A 15,919-nucleotide genomic window follows, 5' to 3' on the forward strand; every position below is an offset into this window, starting at 1 on the left:
GAAGGTGAAGTGGGGGAAATCAGGCAGCATTGCAGCAGCTTGGGCTAGGTGAGAGCAGTGGAGATAGGGAGAAGAGGATGGATTTGAGATCATTTTGGAAGCCAGATGGAGAGAGGACTTGATGGTGGCTTGACCGTGAAGGATGAGTGAAACGGAGGAGTAAGGAGTCAGTTCATCCTTCCAACAAGGCTTTTAGCAGCGTGTCCTGGGACCGGGCCATGGCACATGCTCCAGGGAGGCTTGTGCACCAGGCACTGAGCTAAGGCACTTGAGAAACTTTCCAAGGTGCCGAAGGATGATGAAATGAAAGAGGTGGAGGAAAAAAGCTCATGCAAACTGTTTCATGCTGTGTCCCAGAGCCAGATTATCATCGTCGTCATCACCATCATTATCATCATCGTCTTTGTCAGCATCCTTATCATTATCATCTTAACTGAATCAAATCAACAGAGGGTTCACACGTATTGAGTATTTAACACATACTGGACATTGCACCAGGTGCTTTCAACAAAGATTGTGTCCTTAATTCTCACAATCCTACCATGTGGGCACTATTACTGTTCCATTTTCTGGACGTGGAAGTGAAGTTGAAAGATGTGTAAAAACCTTGCCTAAAGTCAGCCAGCTTGCAAGTGGGAGGAGTCGCCAATTGCACCCAGGCTCTCTGCACACCTCATGTCTTCTGTGCTTTAAAGCCTGTCCCTTCACTGGCAGAAGAGGAGACTAAGACCCCAGGTGGGAGTCACCTGAGACCACAGATTCTTTCTGTCGTTGGCCATGTTTTTCCTCCTGTTTTCTGCTTGCTAACACCTTGGTCCAGCCAGTGTTTCCTGACCCTGAGTCCACACTCCTAACTTATGTCTGTGCCTCTCATCCCCCACTGCTGCCTGGCCCTCAAGATCCCTGATGGGCTTTATCAGGGCAAGTGTCATTGTGAGGCTTCTTTCTGAAATACGCATTTGGATTGTATCATATTTTTTCATGTTTATTTTATGGGAGAAAATGCGTGCACGTGCAGGGGAAGGGCAGAGAGAGAGAGGGAGAGAGAGAATCCTAAGCAGGGTCTCACTGTCAGTGCACAGTCCTAAGTAGGGCTCGATCCCATGAACTGTGAGATCATGACCTGAGCTGAAATCAAGAGTTAGACTCTCAAGAGTTATATGCACCATCCAAGCATATAATTGTGTATGATTGTATAATTGTGATACCACATCCCCTTTCTCATGTGGACAGGCTCCAGAGAAGGACAAGCAAACAGGGGATGAAAGCCCTTCGACACCTTCTTTGTCACCCCAGCCAGCTGCTGAGAAGAACTCATACCTATACTCCACGGAGATCACACTGTGGACCGTGGTGGCTGCCATCCAGGCCTTGGAGAAGAAGGTGGACTCCTGTTTGGCCCGCTTGCTGAATCTGGAGGGGCGGACGGGGACGGCCGAGAAGAAGCTGGCCGACTGCGAGAAGACGGCCGTGGAGTTCGGGAACCACATGGAGGGCAAGTGGGCCGTGCTGGGGACGCTGCTGCAGGAGTACGGGCTGCTGCAGAGGCGGCTGGAGAACATGGAGAACCTGCTGAGAAACAGAAACTTCTGGATCCTGCGCCTGCCGCCGAGCAGCAAGGGGGAAGTCCCCAAGGTATCCCTCGGGCACCTGCGGGTGGGACCGCCCGACGGGTGTGCCTGTAAGTGTGTGGGTGAGCGCACGTGATGCTTGTGGTTCCAGGTGCCCCTGACCTTTGATGACGTGGCCGTGTATTTTTCTGAGCTGGAGTGGGGCAAGCTGGACGAGTGGCAGAAGGAGCTGTACAAGCACGTGATGAGGGGCAACTATGAGATGCTGGTGTCCCTGGGTAAGGCTGCGTCGGTGGGGATCTGGGTCTGCATCCACAGATTGGTCTCTGGCAGGGCAGTCTCTGTCTTTGCTTTGACTTCTGTTCTTCTCCGTGTCTCTCCATCTCTGTGGGCAGCCGGGTGACAGGCGTCCAGTCCTGATCCAGCTTTCCTTCCATTCTATATGCAGATTATGCCATCTCCAAACCAGACATCCTAACCCAGATGGAGAGGGGAGAGAAGCCTTGTCCCGAAGGCCTGTGGGGCCACGAGGAGGGGAGTGAGAGAGAGGCAGCACGTCCCAGGAGGCCCAGCCCTGGTGAGTGTGCGTGAGGAGGAGGGTGGGCACACGGAATCAGAGCCCTGATCTGCAGACAGGATTTCCAGACATGCTATGAGGCCAGGAAGGAAGCATAGGCCCCTTTACCCAAAGTGGGGCCCACTCTGTCGTAGGCCAGCCTGGTCACAGGCAGGGGCACAGCTTTCACCTTAGAGCCTATGGTTTCTGCTTCTGAATGAAGGGGCCGGCAGTGCTGGCGTCATGCGCTTGGTTATTGTTGAGGATCCCATGACAGACACAAAGTGAAGTGTACACATGCTGAGCATTGTGTCAGTGGGAGCTTATTCCTGACAGTGACCCTGATGGCACCAGTACATTGCTGCCCTCCCACCTCTGCTCCCCAATGTCACCTGAGGCTGTGAGGCCTGTCGTGTACTGCCTTCGGTTTGTGGAGATGGCTCTCTCAGAGGGGCGGCCAGGGCAGACGTCACCTGGCCAGCTGGGGTGATGTACGACAGTGGTCCCAAAGTTGACAGCATGCCAGAATCTTCTGGGAGGTTTTTTTTTGTTTGTTTTTGTTTTTAACAAAATGGAAAAAAAAAAGATGAAAGTTGAGACGAGTAAGCGAATCCCCAAGTGATAGTCGCGCACATTCAGCAACCATCAGGAGTTTGCCACGTTGGCTTCATCCGTCTCTTTCTTTCGTTTCTCTGAATGTAAATACCAAAATACCACTGTCACACCCAGAGATTAGCATCTCCTCCCTAGTCCGTGCTCTGATTCCCCCACCCCCACCCCCCGATCGTCGCCAAAATATTTTCTATAGGTGCTGTCCTAATTCTAGTCCACCAAAGTCCACATATTGTATTCCATTTATAAAAAATCTGTTAAAAAGCCTGGGAAAGCCTCCCCTGCCACTTAGCAGCTTTACTGAGACGAGGTAACTTGCCAAACAATTCATATACACCTCCGTCGACGTTTTTACTGCATTCACAGTTTTGTGACTGTCATCACAGTCTGTTTTTAGACCTTTCTTGTCCACCAAAGAGAAACCTCTAGTTGTTAGCGTTTCCCTCCCCTTGTGGCCCAGCCTGAGGCAGCTGCTGACCTGCTTTCCATCTCTGTAGATTTGCCTCTTCTAGATGGTTCTCGCAAGTGGAATCCTACTGTGTGTGACCTTCTGTGTCTGCCTGCTTTCACTGAGGTTGTGTTTGAGTCTCACCCACCTCCTGCACTCGTCGGACAGGTGTACGTGACACATTCCGTTGCTCCGCTCTTCAGTTGATGGACCGCCCCCCCCCTTAACGTAATTTATTTGTTTGAGCTTCTAACGTCATTTATCTTTTTAGTAGGTTTTTTTTTTTTTTTTTAAGTTTACTTATTTATTTTGAGAGTGAGAGCGCATGTGCGCATCAGAGCCTGGGAAGGGCCGAGAGAGAAGGAGAGAGAATCCCAGGCAGGCACTATCAGTACAGTGCCCGACACGGGGCTCGATCTCCCAAACCGTGAAATCATGACCTGAGCCCAAATCAAGAGTCAGGCGCTTAACTGGGGTGCCTGGGTGACACAGTCCGTGAAGCGTCCAACTTCAGCTCAGGTCATGATCTCGCAGTTCGTGAACTTGAACCTCCCCCCTGCCCCTGTGCTCGCTCTCAAAAACAAATAAACCTTTAAAAAAAAAAAAAAAAAAGGGTCGAACACAGCCAACTGAGCCACCCAGGTGTGCCACGTCATATACCTTTTTAAATGCCACTATTTCCCATGTTCTGGATTTGGTGTCATTTATTGTTCTTCCATTTTTTGCATTTCCTATAAACTGGGAGATCAGGAGGCTTATTTAGATTCGGGTGGAATGTTACAGGGAAGATTATGTCCAAGGTGGTGCTGTGTGCTGCCTGCTACACGTCAGGAAGCACAGAGGCTCCACTGGCCTGCTTTCCAGTCATCATCCGCCTTACGCTTCTCTTCTAAAGTTCCCTGTCCCTTCTCGCCCGGTGACTTCAGTAGCCACTGAACGTGATTGCCTGGATTTGTTACTCCATTAGGGACTGTGAAATGGTGCGATTCTGTCCTACTTATGCACTGAGTAGCTGAAATTCTTTTGTAAAGAGTAATTTCCCGAATCAACTCTTTTAGTTCCCCTGAAATACAGTCTGTAAAGAAAAGGCTTAATTCTTTTCCTTCATCATTTTTCAGAATGAAGAGCTACTGCCTTAGAAACCAGCAAAGGTGACCAATACTTGAGCTTGAGCTTTTAAAATTATGATGATGATGACGATGACGATGATGATGACTTCATAGACTGTTGAATATGTTATGTGTGCCAGTCCTTTGCAGCCATTATTTTTTATGCTTAAATTGTCCCCATCTGTGGCTCATGGAAGCCCCCTTACATTGGCCTTTAGGTCATTTTGGTGTGCTTCAGTGGCTTTCAGTTACCATAAGATGCTCTAGAATCATCTACTGTATTTCCTGCCCAGACCTGGAATGCAAATTTCTCCATGGAGTTTTAATTCCTTTCAGTGATGAATGATATTTGGAGACCACAATATGAGTGCAGGTAGTGGCCACTTTGGGGCATTATTTCTAAACCTTTTCAGAAAATGTGTGGGGTTTTTGAGAAAATAGCTATTTTTGTAAAGAAAAAAAAATCACGAGTTCATAGTGATATTTCTAATTTAAATTTAACATCCTTTGACCTTACACTGTATGTCACTTTTCTTTTACGTGGAAATCTTAAACAATTAGATTTTTGGTCAAAGCCTGAGATTTTATTTATTTATTTATTTATTTATTTATTTATTTATTTTTCAGCTCTTTTTGTCTTCTGAATGCATTCCATTCAGGACTTACAGACAAAATAATGCCTTTTAAAGTCACTTGAAATAATTATTTTCTCTATGTGGTTATGCCATCAGCTTGATATACGGTTAAGCTCGTTTGTTTCTATTTATTTTTAGATGTTTAGAAACGGCTCTGTTTACTTTTTGATTTAACATTTTGTATGAGGCACATTATGTTTGCAAAGTCAGATTGGTTTAACAGGATACATTCAGGGAAGTCTTGTTTCCATCTTTGTCCCCTCCCTGTCCCTATAGAGAACCATTTGTGTTAGTTTCTTGTTTATACTTCTGGTGTTTCCTTTTGAAAAGATAAGTAACACAGAGATACATCTGCCCCAGGCCCCCATCCCTGTCTCATACAATCTACCCTGGAGATCACTTCACATGTATACGTACAGATCGTTCTCCTTTCTTTTGTGGATGCGGAACATTCTGCGGCTTCATATACCATAGTCTGTCTACCTGATCCCCAGTGATGGACCTCTGGGTATTTCCAGGGTTTAGAAATATACTGATAGACATAATGCTGTAGGAACTACATTGTGCATAAGGCAATTCATATTTTTGCCAGTGCATCTTTGGGATAGATTCCTAGGAGCTGCGCTGCGGGGTCAGAGCTAAAGGCATGTGTAAATTTGCCAGAACTTACCACCAAATATCCCTCCGTGGGGTGTGTACCATTCGCATCTCCCTCAGTGTCGTGAAAGAGAACATCCTTCCCCACTGGCCCTGCTAGCGGAGAAAGTGGTCAAGCTTGTAGAATTTTTGTCTGCCTAATAGGTAAGAAGTATGTCAGTATAGTTGTGTGTGTGTGTGTTTAAATAACAACTTTATTAGATATAACTAACTCCCATACAACTCAACCAATTTAAAGTGTACAGTCCAGTGGTTTCTAGCACATTCATAGATATGCGCAACTGGCAAACACCACAGTCAGTTTTATAAAACTTTCATCACCTCAGACACATACCCAGTACCCTGCAGCTGTCACACCCCAACCCAGCTCCCCCAGCTCTAAGAATGACACACGTTTCTGACTATACACTTGCCTTGCCTGGACGTTTTGTATAAATGGCATCTTACAATGTACGGTCTTTTGACTCTGGCTTATTTCCCTTAGCATAATGTTTTCAAGGTTCATCCATGGTGTACCGTGTATCAGTGTTTCATTTCTGTTTTCTCTTTTTCGTATTATGGTCAAATGCACATAACATAAAATTTACCATCTTTGCCATTTTGGGGTGTGCCGTTCGACGGTATTAATTAAATACATCGATAATGTCATGCAGTCATCACCTCCACCCATCTCCAGAACTCTCTTTACCTTGGAAAACCACAAACTGTAAAACTGAAACACTGTACCCATTAAACAGTAATCCCTCGTTCTGTCCCCTCCCCTAGCCCCTGCCAACCACAGTTCTACATTCTGTCATTGTATGATTTTGTCTACTCCAAGTAGTTCATATCAGTGGACTCATACAGTATTTGTCTTTTTGTGACTGGCTTATTTCACTTAGCATAATGTCCTTAAGGTTCACCCATGTTGTAGACTGTGTCAGACTTTCTTTCCTTTTTAAGTCTAAATAAATACTCTCTTGTATGTGTGTACCACAGTTTGCTTAGCCATTCATCCTGCCGATGGACACTTGGGTTGTTTCTGTGCTTTAGCTATTGTGCATAGCACTGCTATGATCATGCGTGTACAAATATCTCTTAGACACTCTGCCTTGAGTTCTTTTCGGTGTATACTTCTAAGTGGAATTGCTGGATCATATGGTAATTCTATTTTTAATTTTTTGAGGACTGTCACACTTCCATAGTGACTGTACCATCTTATATTCTCACCTACAGTGTGCCAAGGTTCCAATTCTCTGTGTTCCTACCAACACTTACTATTTTCTGTTGTTTCTTTTTAATAATAGCCATCATTTCCCTGATGATGAGTGATGCCAAGCATCTTTTCACATGCCTATTGGCCTTTCGTATATCTTCTTTGGGGAAATGCCTATTCAAGTCGTTTGCCCATTTTTGAGTCAGGTTGTTTTTCTGTTATTGAGATTTTTTTAAAGTTTACTTATTTTGAGGGGGGGGGGGGGGGAGAAAAAAAACCACTGGGAGAGGGGCACAGAGAGAGGGGACAGAAGATCCCAAGCGGGCTCTATGCTGACAGCAGACAGCCCAATGTGGAGCTTGAAATCACAAGCTGTGAGATCATGACCTGCGCCGAAGTTGGATGCCCAACCAAGTGAGCCCTGAGACACCCAGGTGCCCCATCTGTTACTGAGTTTTAAGAGCTCTCTACACATTCTTGGTATTAACACCTTGTCAGATAGGTGACTTGCAAATATTTTCTCCTGTTCTGTGGATCGCCTCTTAACTCAATAGTATGTTTCAATGTACATATTTAAAAAGTTTTCAGGAAGCCCTATTTGTCTACTTTTTTCTCTTATTATCTGTGCCTTTGGTGTCATATCCAAGGAATCATTGCCAAATCCAATGTCCTGAAGCTTTTGTCCTATGTTTTCTTCTGACAGTTTTATATTTCACGTCTTATATTTAGATCTTTGATTCATCTTGAGCTAATTTTTGTAGATGGAATTAGATAAGGATCCAACTTTATTCTTCTGCGTGTGGATGTGCAGTTTCCCCAGCGCCATTTGTGAAAAAGTCCTTTCCCCATTGAGTGGTCTTGGGACCCTTCTCAAATATCTTTTGACCACATATATGAAGGTTTATGTCTTTGTTCTCTGTCTATTTATTCTGTTTTGTGTCAGTACTTCCACACTTGGGATTTATTTCTGTGGCTGCATAATAAGTTTTGAGATCAGGAAGTCTTTCAACTTTGTTCTTCCTTCTCAATATTATTTTTGCTATTTGAGGTCCCTTGAGACTCCATATGAATTTTAGGATGGGTTTTTCTATTTCTGTAAAAAAAATATCATTGAGGCTTTGATAGAGATTGTCTTGAATCTGTAGATCAGTTTGGTAGTATTGACACCATAATATTAAGTCTTCCCGTCCACGAACATGAAATGTTTACACTTATGTCTGCCTTTAATTTCTTACTGCAGTGTTTTTTTAATGTTTATTTTATGTATGTATGTGTGTGTGTGTGTATGTATGTATTTTGAGAGAGAGAGCACAAGTGAGCCTGGGAGGGGCAGAGAGAGGGAAAGAGAGAATCCCAAGCAGGCTGTGGTGTCAGTGCAGATCCCCGCATGGAGCTCGAACTCACAAACTGTGAGATCACGACCTGCGCTGAAACCCAAGTCAGGGCTTACATGACTAAGCCACCCAGGCGCCCCTCTGTCTGCAGTGTTTCGTAGTTTTCATTGTAAAAATCTTTCACTTCCTTGGTTAAGTTATTCCTTGAGTGTTTCATTCTTTTTGATACTGTTGTTAAGTGGAATTGTTTTTGTAATTGCCTTTTCAAATAGTTTGTTTCTTAGTGCATAGAAATGCAGCTGATTTTTGTATATTGACTTTTGTCCTGCTAATTTGTTGAATTCATTTGTGGTTCTTACAGTCTTTTTTGTGGAATATTTAGGGTTTTCTGCATATATTATCTGTGAACAGATAATTTTACTTTTTCCTTTGCAATTTGGGTGTTTTTTATTTCTTTTTCTTGCTTACTTGCTCTGGTTAGAATTTCCAGTCCTTTGTTGAATAGGTGGTAAAAAATAGACATCTTTGCCTTGTTCCTAATCTTAGGGGAAAATTCACTTTCATTCTTTGACCATTGAATATGGTGGTACTGTGGATTTTTCATATATGGCTTTTATTATGTTGAGATAGTTTTTGTTGTTATTTTTATTTATTTGAGAGAGAGAGCGAGCACATGAGCATGAGTGACAGAGAAGCAGAGAGAGAATCCCAAGCAGGCTCCATGCTGTCAGTGCAGAGCCCGATGTGGGCCTTGATCTCACCAAACCGTGAGATTTTGATCTGAACTGACATCAGGAGTGAGATGCTTAATCGACTGAGCCACCCAGGTGCCCTGAGATAATTTCTTTCTATGTGTAGTCTGTTGAGTGGTTTTACCATGCAAGAGTGTTTAATTTTGCCAGATGCTTTTTCAGCATCAATTGAGATGATCATGGGGTGTTAATATGGTGTATTCCACTGATCTAGTTTCATATGTTGAACCAACCCTGCATTCCAGGCATAAACTCCACTGGTCATGGTGTTTAATATGCTGATTTTGATTTGCTAGTAATTTGTTGAGGATTTTTGCATCAGTGTTCATAAGAGATATTGGTCTGTAGTTTTCTTGTAGAATTTGGCTTTGGCAACAGCGTATTTAGTTTTTAATGTTTATTTTTGAGAGAGAGAGAGAGACAGCGCGAGTGGGGGAGGGGCAGAGAGAGAGGGAGACGCAGAATCTGAAGCAGGCTCCAGGCTCTGAGCTATCCGCACAGTTCCAGCAGGGCTGGAACTCACAAACCACAAGCTCATGACTTGAGTCGAGGTTGGATGTTGGACGCTTAACTGACTGAGCCACCCAGGCACCCTGTGCAACGGTGTATTTTTAATGGTACCTCTCTGATATGAGTGTGGTTGAGTATCTTTATTTTTTTATGGGCCATTTAAAATTCTTATCCCACGAACTCTTTGTTCCTGTCTTTTGCCCTGGAAGCTTTTTTAAAAATGCATACTTCCTAGGCCTACCCTGGAGTCATAGTGATGAGTGTCTTGGGGTGCTTCTGAGGGGGTCCTTCTACATCAGCCTGCTCTAGGACGCGTGATTGGGAGCCACTGTTGTGCTGTTCTGAGCTGGGAGTTGCCAAAAAGCCAAGTCCTTGGCCCTGCTGTGTCGTGGCCCGTCTGGTACTATCGCATAAGTTACTATGCTGTCTCTTTTCCTTGTCTTTTAGCCACTAATGGTCCATGAAGTCCCCTGCAATACCATAACGTGGGTTTGACCTGATGCCCCACCCCCAGCCCCCCAGTCCCAGGGACTGCAGGTAGCCATTCCTCAGAGGCTCCCGCCGCCCGGGGCACCCCTGCGTTGTCCTTAGCATCCCTGATTTGCGTTCTCCAGGCCTCCCTCCACACCCAGAGCACATCCACAGCCCCGTCAGCCCCACCCAGGACGAGCCAAACGAAGGGCAGGCCCCCAAGCACCAGCAAGACTCAGAAGCAGGGGCAGCCGTGGCGGGAGCGAGCACCGGTGAGTGGGGGCCGCCGGGCAGCGGTGTGGACAGCGCCTCCACCGCAGTCCCACACAGGCGGTGCTGAGGACACGTGCTAAAGCCGGAGGGTGGGAGGGGTGGCGGGGACCTGGCTGCCTGGAAAGGGGACCCCTGAGACAGGCCTTGGAGGAAGAGTAGATTTGGGCTGGGAACCAAGGGCATTTTCAGCAGGAGAAGGTGGTGTGAGCACAGGCGTAGGTCCCCAAGGCCTGGCTGGGGCGCGGGAAGGGCACACGAGGGCAGGTGCTGGGCCTCCCACACTGGTCACACGAACCGGGCGACCTATGTCACACGCCTGGGACAGCCCCGGCATGTGCGTTTCTCCGTAGACGTCCTCTTTCTGGAGGCCTGTGAGGGGCTCTGCACCTTCACACACACACACACACACCCCGCCCCACTTCGAGAGGTCTCTTCCTGCTTGTGTTTAGAGGAAATTTCTGTCCATCCGTTCCCAGGAATGGAGTGTCAGAAGGCATTTAGCATAACCCGGAGCCTCGTTCTCTGCCTCCAGACTGCGCTTCGCTAGCTCCTGCCCCCCTTCCCCCTCCTTCCCAAGGGCCTGACTCTTCAGGCAGGTCGCTTTCTCTCCAGTTATTTCTGTGACCCTCCCTGGTGAGATGAGCTCGCTGAGGCTGGAGGTGACACTCCCTCCCTCCCCCGCGTCCCTCCTTCCCAGCCAGTGTCCTTGTCCCATCGCAGGCCTGGCAGTGTGCCCCAGGGGCCTCCCCGCACGTGTCCTTTTGAGGCGCACCTGGGTGACAGGGAGTTGTCCACACTGGCCCAGAGGGAACTGGGGGCCTGGCCTTCACAGCCCTCCTCTCACCTCTGATGCGGAGGCCGTGCAGTTGGCGGTCCCCCGGTGCGGCGGGCAGTCCCCCAGTGCGGCGCGCGGTCCTCTGGACAGAGCCCTGGAGCCCCCTCTTCCTGGCAGACGTTCAAACACGTCTGGGGGCTGCTTAGAGATGCCTGTGCTGTCCCGCAAGAGCCTGGCGGCGGGAAAGGCCCTCACAGAGTCTCTCTCACAGGGACACCAGCCTCGGTTAAACAGGAGGAAGACTCTTCAGGTGGGGAGTCTCCAGCCCCCCCTCCCACGGACAGCCTGCCCAGCAGGGGGCCAGGTGAGTGAAGGGAGGAGGCCCTGTGGCCACAACAGAGCCTCGGAGGATCTTGGGGGCCCTTGGGAGTGGGGTGGGAGGTGGCAAAGTGGGACCTGGTGAGGAGCTTCCTCCTGGAGGGGGTCCCTTCCTCGTTCCCGGGACTGGTGCCCTGGGGCTCCGGTGACCCAGACCGTGTAGGTCCTGGTTTCCCCCACTCACGTGTGGCCTGGTGGAAAGGTGCTGCTTGAAAGCAAGCTGTGTGCACCGGGCCCGCGGTCTGGTGACAGAAAGGCCTCACAGCAGCCCTGGGAAGTGGTCCGGGCTCACAGCCTGCAAAACCTCGCAGTTTGTATGTGACTTAAATTCCATTCCCTCACCTGGAGTCCATAAAACCAGGCTTACAACCTGATGAGCAGGAAAAAAGAGCAATTGTTGCCCATTCTGGCTTTTGGTGGTGGTGGGGGGGGTTCTGTCCTAATAGAAAGGGATCCGGTTCTCACCCGGGTCCATCCTAGCACCTGCTTTGGTGGGAGCAGAGGTGAGATTTGGGCCCACCTCGGGCTGGTGTCATGGTGGGAGTCCAAGCTGGGCATGGGCTTCAAGCCAGGACATCTGGGACCCTTGGCCTTCCCAGGGAATAGGACCTGAGACCCCCAGTTGGGCCATTTCGAGTATAGAAATAAAGTCTGTCCGGAATCATCTGTGAGGGTCCCCAGGAAGCTGCAGTGAGCAGGGACCTGCAAGGTCCTAACATCAGGAGGGTCTGCAGTTAAGAGTTCACTGCACCCTGTGGGGCTGTGGGTGAAGTGCACGCTTCAGCAAGAATAGAAATCCCTCTTGTCCTAGACCTTGGAAGTTGCTCAGTAAGGGTTAAAGGTTTCGTCTTAATAGGCATAGGGTAAGGTTTGCTGTCAGCCTCTGAGCAGACCATGTGCTGCCTCAGCTGAGCTCCCGGGCTCTGGGGGGAGGTCTGAGAAGCCAGGAGTTGGTGCTGATTCCAGAGAAGCTCAGAGGGGAACTGGCAGAATGTGGTGTTCCCCCAGGGCCTATGGCCGGAACCTTCCTTCCCAGCACCAGGGACCCCTGAGGGCTGTTGCTGACCCCGTGCCGCTTCAGACCTCCCGTCTCTCCCTGCTCTGCAGCCTATGTTAGTCCCACCTCAGAGCCCAGCATGACCCACGCTGAGGCCCAGCCGGGACTGCTGCCTGTCGCTGGAGAACATGGTGGCAGGCAGGTGGGAGTTGCTCAGTGAAGATTCATTATGGGTAGCTCAGGGTCTGGCTAAGATACCCACCACTTGGACGCCTGAGGCTTCTTGCCTTGTCTGGCGGCCGAACGGCTCACTGTCATTCGTAGATGGGAACTCAAGTTGTCAGAACTCTTGGGGACCCGGCGTGGCCAATGTATCTCAGGGTCCAAGGTCTCCCCCATACCCACCTGCCTGTTGTCTTTGACTCCATCTGACCTCTCAGGTCCTGGTTTTGCGGCTTTGTCTCCTCTCCCCTGATGTTCTTAGCTTGGCCTCCCGGGATGGGCCATCGGAGCCTCCGGGCTGTGTGACAGTAAACAGACTGAAAGATGTTAGGAGGCAGGGCCTGCTTGCGAGGGAACAGTCTCCGATCTGTGCCCTGAGCTCCTGGGGGAGAAGGGACTCCGTGAAGGCAGGTGCACGGTGGGTGCAGATGTGGCCAGGGATGTGCCTGGAGGCCGGGACTGGGTCAAGTGGCCTGGGTGGGGGCCAGCGTGGCCCACTTGAAGTCAGTGGAGATTCCCTTCCCCAGGTGGTGGCAGTGTGGTCGTCAAGACAGAAGCACAATCGGAGGACGAGATGATGCCCGCGCAGCTCTTCCTGGGGGAGCCCCGGAGCCAGACCGTGTGTAGAATGCCCAAAAGGCCCAGGAGCAGGCCTGGGGGCCCTGGCCGCCTTCATGCCGCCGGAGTGCCACGGGTGCGGGCGGGGGACCCGCGGCCGGGAGGGGTGGCCGGGGAGCCGCCCCGCATCCTCCCTCGACGGCGGGAGCGAGCCTTCCCCTGCCCCGACTGCGGGCAGAGTTTCCGCCTGAAGATTAACCTGACCATCCACCAGCGGAGCCACGTGGAGGAGGAGCACCGGGAGGCGCCGGGGAGCTCGCCCACCGCCTGGGGGGAGGAGCACTCCACGCTGGAGCCGGGGGAGGTGGTGGTGCCCGGCCCCGTCATCCGCTGGCTGCCCGAGGATCCCGGGGGGCGCCGCTCCCTGGCAGGCCGGCCCTTCGTGGGGCGCAGGCCGGCGGCCAAGGTGTACCACTGCAGCGAGTGTCTGCGCTTCTTCCAGCAGCGCAAGAGCCTGCTGCTGCACCAGCGCCTGCACACGGGCGACAGCCAAGGCTGGCCCTCCTGTCCCTACTGCGGCAAGGCCTTCCGCCGGCCCTCCGACCTCTTCCGGCACCAGCGCATCCACACGGGCGAACGGCCGTACCAGTGCCCCCAGTGCGGCCGGGCCTTCAACCGCAACCACCACCTGGCTGTGCACATGCAGACTCACGCCCGGGGCCAGGCGGGCCCGCACCGCCCCGCCNCGCTGGTTCCTCATTCTGGGAAGCTTTGGAGAGATTTTTTTTTTCAGTCAGACGGGAAGTGGCGGCCTTTTTGGCGACTGTGTGAGTGTGTGTGACCAGATGCCTCAGTTTCCCGTTTCCTAAGTTTGTCACTCTTTGCTGCCTTTTCGACATTCCTGACTTATTAAGGATCCTTGAAGGTGAAGAGGATGCCCAGTGTGGGTGAGAGCCTTTGGCAGGTACGGGAGACAGGCAGCAGGACTGGAGACGGTGGCCCGTGCAGTAGGGGCCGTGGGGACACCGAGGGCCCGTGGTTTGTCGCAGCGGAGTGAACAGTTTGAAGAGTAGGCACTGGAAATGTGAATCTCCTTCTTTGTTATTGTGAAATCTCCACCACCGCCCCCTCCCCTTATGGAGCTTTTCTAGTGCTTTTGTAAGTATTGTGTGTGGTTGCAAAGGGGACCAGGAGCCCCGAGGGGCATGGATTCTTCTGCCAGCTCTGCATGTGGGGACGGCTGGGTCCGCATCAGCCTGGACGCTGGCAGGGACGCCTTAGCTGCCGCCCTGGAAACTGGGTGCCTTCCCAGGTATGCGATTCCCAGCATTCCAACATCCATGATTGATTTTGGTTATTAGTTGAGGAAGCAAGTCAGGAGTGGGTGATGCCTCCCCCAAGGTCTCAGTGTTAATGGGGATGCACGCTCCTTGGTGGTGGTAGGGGGGCCGTTTGAGGGGAGGGGTGCAGACTCAGTCATAGGAGGCTTTTCCCCGACAGGAAGATCCCGAGGCTGGTCAGTTAACCTGGCCTGGGCTGCCGGGCCTGACTTGTCACATTAAAACAGGGATGTGTTTCCGAGAACCTGGGGCTGGTAGCAGAGAAAGGCCAGATCGGGGTGAATTTTTCTCAACCACTTCCAGCCTCGTGTCCCTCACCTGTCAGAGGGGGTACTGACCCCAGCGCATCCTACCTCACCTTAGCATTTTCAGGGTCATAAAGGACTTAGAGGCAATGGGGCAAATAGGAAGCTTGGTTTTGTCCTGCGAGTTTGAGGCCCTCTCTCTGTTCCATTGCAGTCCTTTCTCCCAGCCAGAATCCCTTTATTTTCTGGAGTGAGTGGAAGGTCCCTTGGGTGCAGAGTGAGGTATGACTTTTCCATCAGGCTACATCCCTTATGAGCCCTTTGTATTTCAGGGGAACAAATTCTTAACCAAAGCAACGAGGTTCAAGCCATGGAAGTTCAAACAATAGTATCAGGCCTCCTGGAAACGCCTTGAGGGCAGCCAGCATCTTGTGCCTCTTTAATGACATCACTGTGGGTGCTACTTAGAGACCAGCCCTTGGTTTGGGTGATCTTCAAACTGGAGTCATGGGTCCTTAGCTGTTCTGATGGTTGTCTTATTCTTCGGGCACTACGTGCAGTGGCCAGCATTCAGGCCTGCTTCCCGGTGCCCTTACGACCCCCTCTGACCCTCACGCGTCCCCCAAAGTCATGAACAGCGTTGGGGGCAGATGGGAACACTGCCATGACCTGTGAGGCAAGAGTGACTGTACAAGTCTGTGCGAGCTCAGCCACGCTCCGCCGGGCTTCGGAAGAAGAGGTGCCACCCGTTCTTGCTTGTCTGCTCTGACACCCCCAACCAGGGCCCCCACAGATCAGGGCTGGGCTCTTGACGGGATATGGTGCAGATGGAGCTGCTCCGAGCCTACCCCTCAGCGCCCAGAGCTTGCCTCGGGTGTTTCCTGGGGACGCCTCAAGGCTCAGAGTTCCTAGGCCTTTCTAATGCTGAAAGCCCTGTGTAAGATACAGGTGCTCCGGCGGGTGCAGAGTGCCGGGTGCCCAGCTAGGCCTGGGGAGTTTTCCTGGACCTCAGTGCGTGTTCAAAGAACATTCCTTACACTGAAACGAGTCAACGGATGGTGCGTGGTGCAGGGGCAGAGCGGTGCTCCAGCGCCCTGGAGACTAGCGCTTGGCTGGTCTCAAACCCGCTCCGAGCTCTGGGTCTCTGGGTCTGGGCTTCCTCCTTCGTAAACAAGGACGGGTGGGGTCCTGGTGCTAAAGGCCCTTCAGAACTGTGACGGGGGCGACCCTTTGCCGTCATCGGTGCTCAATAAATATGTGGGACTCAACGAGTCTTTGCGT

At 50.6% G+C, this 15,919-nt stretch overlaps 1 protein-coding gene and 1 long non-coding RNA gene across 2 annotated transcripts; both read left to right on the forward strand.

Moving 5' to 3' along the window:
- Nucleotides 1-303: 303 nt before the first annotated feature.
- ZNF783 (zinc finger protein 783) lies at nt 304-13,804 on the forward strand (the record flags this gene model as incomplete). The annotated part of the gene is made up of 7 exons (XM_077778043.1): nt 304-405; nt 1,234-1,635; nt 1,723-1,849; nt 2,020-2,148; nt 9,994-10,122; nt 11,170-11,262; nt 13,023-13,804. Coding segments are annotated over exons 1-7 (1,764 nt in total), but the record flags the coding sequence as incomplete, so codon positions are not given.
- A 1-nt stretch (nt 13,805) lies between these two features.
- Nucleotides 13,806-15,906, forward strand: LOC144242978 (uncharacterized). The gene is made up of 2 exons (XR_013338508.1): nt 13,806-14,365; nt 14,971-15,906. It is a non-coding gene; the product is annotated as an uncharacterized LOC144242978 (long non-coding RNA).
- Nucleotides 15,907-15,919: the final 13 nt, after the last annotated feature.

This window comes from Crocuta crocuta, unplaced genomic scaffold, assembly GCF_008692635.1.
Source record: "Crocuta crocuta isolate KB4526 unplaced genomic scaffold, BGI_CrCroc_1.0 scaffold128, whole genome shotgun sequence".
NCBI classification, from domain to species: domain Eukaryota; kingdom Metazoa; phylum Chordata; class Mammalia; order Carnivora; family Hyaenidae; genus Crocuta; species Crocuta crocuta.